Source organism: Tribolium castaneum, chromosome 7 (assembly GCF_031307605.1).
Source record: "Tribolium castaneum strain GA2 chromosome 7, icTriCast1.1, whole genome shotgun sequence".
NCBI classification, from domain to species: Eukaryota; Metazoa; Arthropoda; class Insecta; order Coleoptera; family Tenebrionidae; genus Tribolium; species Tribolium castaneum.
The window spans coordinates 7,495,344-7,506,493 of record NC_087400.1 but is presented as its reverse complement, the minus strand read 5'-3'; the positions used below and the strand labels follow the sequence as shown (position 1 = coordinate 7,506,493).

General features: G+C 29.3%; 1 protein-coding gene across 1 annotated transcript; it reads left to right on the top strand.

Moving 5' to 3' along the window:
* The first annotated feature begins 9,283 nt into the window (after window positions 1-9,283).
* Window positions 9,284-10,426, top strand: LOC103312428 (leucine-rich repeat-containing protein 15). Its single transcript, XM_008193031.3, has 2 exons — window positions 9,284-9,368; window positions 9,413-10,426. Exon 2 carries the CDS (start codon window positions 9,413-9,415, stop codon window positions 10,370-10,372), a length of 960 nt encoding a protein of 319 aa, XP_008191253.1. The 5' UTR covers window positions 9,284-9,368; the 3' UTR covers window positions 10,373-10,426.
* Window positions 10,427-11,150: the final 724 nt, after the last annotated feature.

The following is an 11,150-nucleotide window of genomic DNA, read 5'->3' as shown; positions in this document are numbered from 1 at the left end:
ATAGAAAGCTTCATTAAATTTTAATTCGTTGTTAAAAGTTAACAACGCGAATGGACCAATGAAACTGGTTCAATTTGATCACGTGATCAGTTAATCACACATTTAAATGCAGATTAAATTAATAACGCATCTATAAACCGACCGTTAGAGGCGGTTTATAGAAAGCTTTGTTAAAATTTAATTCGTTATTAAAAGTTAACAACGCAAATGGATCCATCAAATTGCTTTAATTTGGTCACATAATCATTTAATCACGCATTTAATTGCAGATTAAATATAATTACGCTTCTGTTTCTTTTATCGGTATCTTACTTTTTTGTTTTTTATTATTTCAAGAAATATCTCTATTTTTCAATTTATTAGTGTTTTATTTGTTTTGCACTGGAGTTATTTAGTTTATTAATGTTTCAGGTTTTCAGTTTTTGAGATTTTAATATGCTCTCAGTTTTTAGCTTTCTCGATTCTTTCTTCAGCTTTTTGGTTTTTCTTTGTGCTCGTTTGTGTCTCCTTCTTTTATTTTTTCACATTCTTTTTCTTATTTTCTTACAACACATTTCAGTTTTCTAATTTATCAATTTTATTTAGACAATTTAATAAATTTTATGTTTTTTGGTTTTCAATTTCCCAATTTTTGATTTTTTTACTACCATTTTTTTGATTTCTTAGTTTCAGCTTATTAGTTTGGTAGTTTTTCAGGTTTTCAGTCTCTCAGTCATCTGGTTTCTTAATTTCTTAGTCTCTCAGTATTCCATTTTGCATTTTCAGTCTTTTAGATTTTTAGATATTTAAATATTTCAGTTTTTCGTTTTTTTACGGTTTTCTAAGATATCATATTTCGTGTTTTAATTTCGTATTAGTTTTTAAATTCTAACTGTTAAAAATTCTTGATTTTTCACTCTCTCAGTATTTCAGTTTATAAATTGTGTCAGTTTACAAAAGATTCCCAACTTTTGAGTTTTTTTGGCTCTCAGTGTTTAAGCTTCCTAATTCTTTAGTTTCATTCAGTTTAGTTTCTCAATCATTTTTTAGCACCTTTAGCTGTTTAGTGTTTTACATTTTCAGTCTTCCAGTTTCCTGGTTGGTATATTGTCTAATAAATATTTTTCCAGATTTTCAGTTTTTCAGTTTTGTACTATCTTATCTGGGGCCTTCGATGCTTAGGCTCTGTCTACGTAATTTGCAATATTTCAGTTTCTTAAATATATTCACTTTTATAGTTTTTATTTTTTTAGTTTTTCTATCTCACTCTGTCTCAATGTTTGATTCTGAGTATTTTAGTCTCTCAGTCTCTTAACTATTTAATAGTGTTGTTTCAGTATATTACTCATTTAATTTAGCTGTTTTTAGAAATTAAATGTTATTTTTTTGCAAGGTTTCTTACTCTTTAAAAGCTTTTATTTAACTTGCTGTGTTGTCTGTCTGTCTGTTTTAATTTTTTCTGTCTGTCTGTCTGTTTTCATTATCAATTTTAAAATTCTAATTTGTAAGCAAAAATATTTTTCTTTTATAGAAAAACATTATTTTTTATTTTCTAGTGCATCTTTTAAATAAAAGTTTTTCCTAAAAAACTTTTTTTTATTTTTCTATTTAGTATCCTAATACTTTAGCTATTTAGCGTTTAGTTTTAAACTTTTTTGATGTTTTGTTTTTTACTTTTTTAGTTTTTCATTCCTCGTTTATAAGATTTACAGTCGTTAAGTTTTATTTCTTTGTTTGTCAGCCTTCCACTTTCAGTATTTCGGTTTCTTAAATTACGGGTATCAGTTTCTTAGTTACTTCTTTAGTTTTTCAATGTTACAGTTTCACAGTTTTTTAATTCATCTTATTTTGATCTTTTAAGTAATTTAAATTATGTCTGTTTTTTACTTTTCGGTTTCTCATTCTCTGTTTCTTTACTATTCAATTTAATAGTACAGTTTTTGTTTTTGTTTTTTTCAGTTATTTTATCTTTTCTTCTATAACTTTTGAATTTATTTTCTCACGATTATAAAATATACTTTGTAGAATTGTGATAGGCGTTAGACATATTTTTTTTGTAACTTTGTGTTTTTAGTTAGTTTTTAATCTTTTTTAATGTTGTTTATATGGTTGTGCTTTTGTTCGTTCCGAGAAGCAAATAAAATTTGTCCAACTTGCAGTAAACACATTACTAAAGTTGGCTATATTGCTTTTTTCTTAAATTTGATTACTTGAACTCCTGTTATTGTTATAGTCCTGATGTGAACACGCCTGACTTTTGATTATCCCAGCGCACGGTTATAAAAGCGCCATTTCCCCAAAATCGATAAATTTTTCTCCGTTTATATGAAAATAAGGCAAATATGTCGACATTTAAAAGCAGAAATGTCGTTTCCGAAATCCCATTAGGAAGAAACCCACCGTTTGCAGTGACCTTGATATGCTCAAATGGTCCGTAAAGTTACTCTTTTATGGTATATTAATCAATGTCTTTCTCTCCTATACCCTCCTTTATTGAGGGAAAAACGTCGTCCGAATCGGCATTTTTCCTCAGTATTTAACATGGAGTTTTCAATTTTCGTGCAATTGAGTTTCTTGGAAAATCTATGACCCTATGACCTTAACAATGGGGTGAAAAAGTGAAAAGGCAATTTCCTTCGTGAGGGTGTGCATGCAATACTGGCGTAATTGTAATGCAAAGCCACCTACAGTTGTTTAAGCTTAGGGGTGCATGAATATTAATGAAATCTTAGACTGTGTCATTTCGGACCACTTCAGACATTATTAGATTCAAGGGATTTCAAAGTAAAATCGAGCCAAGCTCGATCAATTTTCAACTAAAAATAAGAATTTCTTGCACGAAACAAGCTTGTTAATCGATAGTGCAAGCTTGAAGTAGTCCAGCTTCATTGTTTTAAAGCGACAAGCTAAAAGCATAATAATTTATTCGAGACATTGGATTTATGACCAGTAAAAATTTCAAGGCACTATGAGACAATCTTATGCTTTATGGCGGTCTTAAAGGAAAGGTTAAAAGAGCGTAATAAAGAATTTTCGCGAGTTAATAAAAGTTTAATTCGCTAATGAAGAATATTTGAAAACTTGATTTATGCATGCATTAGTTCGGACACTATGCACTTTATGACAACAATAAATTACTGGCTAGTGCTTTGAAAGCACTATTGATTTCGCCGCGTGCTTTCAACCAAATTATATAAACAAAGAATCACTTCGATTAAAAAAGTCAATAATTTAATGTAAATATTTTGTTGGTTTTAGTTAAACTTTTATACAATTTTATATTTTTGGGGAAAAACCGGGAAAAATCAAAATACTATTAAGTGTCGGCTCTTGTTCAGTTTAATAATTCAATCCACTTGTATCAAATTTTAAAAGTCTTTGGAGCTCTTAAGCTCTCTGAATCCGTTTTATTTTGAGATTAACATTGATTATTCAGATTTTCCAGTTGAAGAAACTTAACAAAAGCGGAATAATTAACAGTTTCATTCCTGTAAATTTTGTTTGAATTCGATGGCGTAATTAAAAATTTTAAAACTCCAAATAATTGTTGTTGCGAAATAGATTTAAGAAGCTATGGGATTTTTGGCACTTTTTCCAGCGAAAACTCTTTCATTAAAACAAATACAAGAGGCGGAAAGCTCATTAACTCCATTGAAATGCCTTTGTTCTTGTCGTTTCTTTCACCTCTTTTCAATAAAACAATGCCATTTCTTTGGAAACATGATCCTTACTGCATAAAGCTAACTTAAAAAAAATTTCGACAGGTGTATGATGCCTAAAAAATTGTGAAACGCAGTGAGGGTTATTGAATATCTGGAGGCGGGTAATTAATAATAAATTTTATCGGAAGACTATACAGAGGGGCGGTAATTTTCAATTCTAATTTTCCCATTCGGTTGCTGAATTTAAATTTGAAATCATCTAAGGAAAGTTTGCTCACTTAAAATTTCATTATGTGGATTGCTGAATACATATTATTTAATGGGTTAAGTTCGGGCTTGATTTTATCAAAGCGAGTGTTGCGAAAATATATTAATTATTCAATTTGTAGCTTCCTTTAGTTGTATTGATTCGACAGAAACTGGAGTAATCTGCTTTCAGTAATTTTTCTGAAGTATCCAATTAATAATTTGTTTTCTGCTCATTTTAATATTATTTCTATTAAATTTCATACACAAGTATTATTCATACATTAGTACTCCCAACGTTTTTCTTTTCTCAGTTTCTCAATATTTATTTTTTAATTCTTACTCACAGTGTTTTAGTTTTTGGGTTTTTCAGTTTAGATAGTTTGATATCTGCGTAATGATGGGTACGGTTTCTCGGTGTCCTTTTAATTCTTAATTTCATGGTATTTTACTTTGGGCAGTATTTTAAATTTCGATTTTTATAAAGTTTTATTAAAATTTCCAGGCTTCACAGCTTTGTCACAGTAGCAGTTATTGTTATACAAACTAATAATATAAGTTATTTATTTATTTATTTTTATTTATTTTACTATATTATATTTTGGTATATGTTTAATATATTTGCTACAAAAAAGTTTTTTATGTTGTGGATTTAAAATAAAAGAGGATAATCAATAAATTGAAGTAATTCCTAATGCCCGTCCCGCACTTTTTTAACTACATTTTTGGAAAATTCATAAAAAATTAGGTCACCCATGTTTTTTTGTTTTTATAGATTTTTAGTATTAAGCCAAAAAAAGTAATTTTTGATTGCGTGACGTAGTAGGCCGAGCAAATTCCAAAGCGCGCATGCGCATTCACTGGAAACGCATACGACTATTTCGAGTAATTCGACGAATTTCGATCTTTCTTAACGATTAAGTGATTAAAGAAGGTCCAGACATGACTAATAATGTTTTATTTTCACTGTCTAATTTTTATGTTGTTAAAATTTTTAACAATAAAAACCTTTCTGAATATATTTTTTAAAATCATTTTTATACACAAGATTTTCTTGTCCCGTCCGTCATGTGTAAACAAAAATTAATTAATCAGAAGTCGTTACACAATGCCTTGTTCTTTGCTTTTGATGTTTCAACAAATAAAAAATTTTTAAATTGCCTTTTAAATTAACAGAATTTTAGAACGATATATTTTTAGAAATGTAAAAATTTGTGTAAAGTGTGCCGTCTGTTAAAATAGAATGGCTGTTTCACTGCATTTTTAAAAGCTTTTGTTGTCTGTCTGTCTGTATCATATTTTTGGACCCAAATTTGAAAGGGTTTCCGTTGTACCAATGAATTGAAATTTTGCATACTTACGTAATCTGTGTGGCAATGCAATCTTACTGAATCTCAGAGAAAAAGACGATTTAAATAAGTAAAAATTTAAACAGGGATTTAAAAGCAATAAATCAAAAAATTAAATAAAAATTTTAGAAAAAAACTTTTATTTAAAGATGCACTAAAAAGTAAAAAGTAATGTTTTTTTATCAGAGGAGAATATTTTTGCTTACAAATAAGGATTTGAAAATTTATAAAAGCTTTTTTTAATTACAAAAATTTGCTAATTTTTAGAACTTCGTTTGCAAAAATTTTATTCCATTTGTTTTTAATTTTTTTATTTTTTTCCTAATTCAATTCCGAGGTTTTAGCTGTGTATTTAAATTCATAAACATAAAGAGATAAATCTCACATCGTGCAGAACCTAACTTATTTCCGTGAAAGTATTCATAGCATACAGAGAAATTTAATGCCGGACCCTTTTCAATTATTGATTCGCATTTGAGATTTGAGAATTTATGGTCTGGTTGTGAAAATATCAAATTTTATTGATTTTAATCAAACATATTTATTTCTATTTAGAAAATTGAGTTGGAACGAAATTTCCGGCATCCAAATCGTGTTACAGAAAAGAATAAAACTTGATTAACTAGATTGTTTGTATATCAGCACGTGGGCTTGGAAATTAATAAATTGCAATAAAAATTAAACACGAAACGCATCATTGACTAATTTAAAAATTGACAAAAGTTGGTAATTAATGATTGGTCGCTGCCAGGCCCGTTATTGTGTCTCTCTATCCAACTTTTGTCATCTGATAAAGCAACTTGGAAAGCTCCCACTAACGACCAAACTTCCGACGCATTTCTCTTCGATCAAACAGGGATGTGACTGCAGACTGATCGGCTCTGAATAAACATCCTCGAAGCACATATTCCCTGTGTATCAAATCAATAATAGGGAAAAAGAGGCGAAGGCATTTTTGCAACAAGCCAGGTCATCAGTTGAAGCGAAAGCCCAGTTTATGACTTTGGGTGATTGCTAGCTTTAAACATTACAAGAACCTGGGGCTTGGTTCACTTCGAGCTTAATAGTCTGGCGTTGGCGATATACAACGAAAGCTCCCAACTAAATCGGTTTAACGAGTTAAGGGATTGAAATACGCTTTGTTTATATGTTTCGATAAAATGGGATGGGTTGGAGCGGTGAATGGGAATATGGACATTATTTAAATTTGCCCGGTCTCGACAACAAAAGGAGAACGCGAAGTTTGCAATAAAATAAATTTACAATTTTTAATAGAACTCTTCGTATTTAGAGTGTCAATATCTATCTCAGTTTTGTATTTGTTTCTCTCTTAACGAGACTTTATTGCGTTTTTAATTTTAGTATGAAATGTCTCGTAACGTTTTATTAGCGCCATAACCGAGACATTAAATTGTCGTTATTGTAATTTTTTAATGCAGATTTTAAACCCACCTTTGATGACTTGCGTCTGTATTTTCGCGAGTCCAGTGATTTTTGGTTTAATTTTTATTTCAGACATTTGGTTTCCACTCACAATATCTAATTTATTTCAAGTTATTAACTCATCATTTTGATTCCTTGGTTTGTTAGAACTTCACTATTTTCTTGTAATATGTTTAATTGAGAAATATTTAGTTAAGCTTTTATTGCGAACTTTCATGTTTCAGTTTTTAATAAAAGTCATAATTGAATTAAATAAATAACAGAGAAACAACGAAGCGAAACATCAAAGTTGATATAACTTTTATGTGAATATTTTTAACAAATGTACAACTTTTTAAAATTATTATTATTAAAACAGAGTTTTAATTTTTTTCATATTTTAGTCAGTACTTACGTATTCTAGTTTTACTTTAAATAGTTTAAATTAAACAGTTAAAAAACAAAATAATGAATTAAATCAAACATAGAAAGGCTGTTCTTGGTATGCTTTGTTGAATCAGATATCAAATCTGTAAATCTATAAATCTATAAATCTATAAATCTATAAATCTATAAATCTATAAATCTATAAATCTATAAATCTATAAATCTATAAATCTATAAATCTATAAATCTATAAATCTATAAATCTATAAATCTATAAATCTATAAATCTATAAATCTATAAATCTATAAATCTATAAATCTATAAATCTATAAATCTATAAATCTATAAATCTATAAATCTATAAATCTATAAATCTATAAATCTATAAATCTATAAATCTATAAATCTATAAATCTATAAATCTATAAATCTATAAATCTATAAATCTATAAATCTATAAATCTATAAATCTATAAATCTATAAATCTATAAATCTATAAATCTATAAATCTATAGATCTATAAATCTATAAATCTATAAATCTATAAATCTATAAATCTATAAATCTATAAATCTATAAATCTATAAATCTATAAATCTATAAATCTATAAATCTATAAATCTATAAATCTATAAATCTATAAATCTATAAATCTATAAATCTATAAATCTATAAATCTATAAATCTATAAATCTATAAATCTATAAATCTATAAATCTATAAATCTATAAATCTATAAATCTATAAATCTATAAATCTATAAATCTATAAATCTATAAATCTATAAATCTATAAATCTATAAATCTATAAATCTATAAATAATACCTATTTGTTGATACTGTTTCATATTTTCAATTTTTTATAAATTGAAATCTTTAGAATAGTTTTGAACTTTATTAGGAAGAAATTTTTTATTTTTTAATTTAATTTTAATTTTAAAAAACTGAAAACGAATAAACACAAAATTAAAAAAATACTACAAAATTTATATACGTAATAACTATTCTCCTGTTATTGTTTATTTTGTTTTTTTGTATGTTTTTTTCTGGTTATCTTTTAATAATACCTTTACAGAATAGATCAAAAATAACGCACAAAATTCATATCTTTTTAATGAATCATTTTTCAAATTTTTTTTCGAACATTTTGATGCCATAATGACTTTTCTGATGTCATTTATTTTTGAGTAAAATAGTATATGATATTATAAGTGATATAAATGCATCATTGTAGTGAGGATTTTCAGTGTTATTTAAGTGTTCTTAGGTAGAAGCATCTTTTTTAATAGGCCTTATTTATTTTCATAGTTCTTTTTTCTCATTATTTTTGTTGCTTCAGATTTTTAAAATACACTTTTATTTATATACACAAAAAGATAAAAAATAATACAAAAAAGTTTTCTCTATCTCTGCTGTTTGTTTCTTGCGGTTTATTCATTTTCTTTTCCTGTCGTTGATATTTATCATCATTTTTTGCGTTTTTCTTTATTTTTAAATTTTTCGTTTTTTAGTTTTTAAATGAACGAATCAACAGATATCTAAAATAAAAAATTTCAATCTTCCTTATAAATGAATTTTGTTGTGTTTTTTGCTGTATTAGTTTTCTTCATTTGTAGTTTGTTAGTTTCAAGCGTTATGTTTTTATATACCTTCATTCAGAATTGTTGTTTCATTTATGAAACAAAGTTCAAGAAGTTAGAAGTTTTTAATGAGTTGTTTAGTTTTTTATATACTTTTTATTTTTTCATTCAAAATATTTTTTACCATATTGTTTTAAACACTCTCTTCGGCATTGAAATAATCGTAATTTTCTTGAGCAAAATTAGCCTCACAATGAATAAGAAAATTGTTTTCTTACCATTTTTTACTACAGAAAACTTCTCACACAATTTTAATACTGACCTACCTACGTGACATTTGAATGTTTTGACGCAAACAATTTGTAGATAAGCATGGTGTTATTAACAGGAATTTTAGTATTTTTATAACATGTTAAATAAAAATAAAACAACAATTATGTTACAAAAAATGAGAAGATTAAATTTCGTATCCTTCGAAATTTTATATGAAAATGTCATAAAAATTGAATCGTGCTGAATTTTAATTAGACATGAACATCTCCGACTATAAAAATATTATTGCATTTTTACTGACACCTTAAGCATGATAAATCAATTGTTAAAACTCGAAAATTATTTACGAAAATTAATGATTGTATTGTTTTATTGATTAAGTGTAGACCGTTCCGATCTTATAATTACCAAGTAAGTATAAATACATTGTCTTCCGAGACAGGAGCAGTATTTTTCGACTCGGCTACCGTAAGTACCTCCTTGTCTCTCTCAAACTCTATTCAAACTTTCAGATGAAACAACTCATTTCAACACTTTTAATATGCTTTCTGATACAAATCGAAGCGTTCCGCGCCCCTTGGGACCCCGCCCTCCCCGAAGTCTCCAACTTCGTTCCAGTCAAAGGCCAGCCTCTCATGCTTCCCGCAAACTACACCAAAGTCCAGCTTCGAGCACTTACAGGGATTCTCTTCGTAGACACCTTCACTAAACTGTTCAACGTTGACGAAATCCGGATCTTCCAAAGCAACGTCAAAGGTATCGAAGCAGGCGCTTTGTGCACTCCTCCCAACCTCAAAGTCCTCGAACTGGACTTCAGCAACAACCAGAATCCTCCAGTCATCAAAAAGAGCACTTTTGCCAACTGTGGCAACAATCTCGAGTCGCTCACAGTGGCCTTCAACGAGATTTACAGACCAAGGCTTAGTGAAGACACCTTTTACAACCTGTATAACCTCAGAGAGCTGGTTTTGAGGAACCAGAACATCGACCACTTGACCAAGAGATGGTTCAACAACATGAAGTGGTTGCAAGTGTTGGTTTTGGAAAACTGTCGGATTCAGCAAATTGACCCGAACGTTTTGGAACCGCTGAATAATTTGAGACGACTGGAAATTACCCACAATCGGGGATTAACCTATTTGCCGCGGAATCTCTTCAAGTACACCCCTGTTTTGGAGATTTTGCTTCTGGTGGCCAATAGGATCACGGATATTACATGGAATGAGTTCGAAGGGTTGAATCGGTTGAAAGAGTTGAGTCTTGCAGCCAATAGAATCGATTATTTTGATGCCACGAAGGTGGCAAGGTTTATGCCCAACCTGAAGAAGCTTTTCATTGAACAGAATATGGGATCCTGTAGGAAGAAGCTGGATTTCAAGGACAAATTGCAAGCCAAGATGGATCACCCTATACATGTGCAATACACCCTCGATCCTGGATCTTACGACGATTGCAAACATTTCGACGACTGAAGCGTTAATACAATTATTGTCACAAAATAATTTAATAAAAAAATTTGAAAATGACCAAGAGAATTTTAATTGAGACACCCTGTTTACTCAAACGTTTCTGTCAATGTTGGAGTCACGACCTGTAATAACTTCATCATAAACAAATTCGAAATTAGTCGTGTATTTGTTGTCACTGGATTCGAAAGTATTTTTTAAAACTTTTAAAGAGTCGAATCTAAATTTTAAATTTTAGATGAGATTTTTTCACTTGGCGTTATTATTTTTTGTCATCAAATCGGGCGAAAATCGGGGTTTGTGGAAACCAGAAGTACTATAACTGTTGGTACCACAGCTCCAGAAAAATTGTCCACGTCAACTAAACCAGTCGTACCACCAGCTTGAAATTGTGGACGTTTCCGAGACTATTTTTTCCGATTCTTTCTCGCAACTCCACAATGTGACGGAGCTCCGGTTGAGCCACAGCGAGGTCCGAAAAATTGACTCCGGAGCCTTGTGTGCACTTCCAAATTTGACAATTTTGAAGCTTTATTTAAGCATGAACAGTCAAAATTGGGCAAAAACATGTTCAAAAATTATGAAAAGTTGGAGCAACTTTTTTTTAAGATTCACTATAACATGCCTTCAACGAGATTTACCGACCAGGGCTTAGTGAAGACACTTTTACAACTTGTACAACCTCAAAGAGCTGGTTTTGAGGAACCAGAACAGCGACCACTTGACCAAGAGATGGTTCAACAACATGAAGTGGTTGCAAGTGTTGGTTTTGGAAAACTGTCGG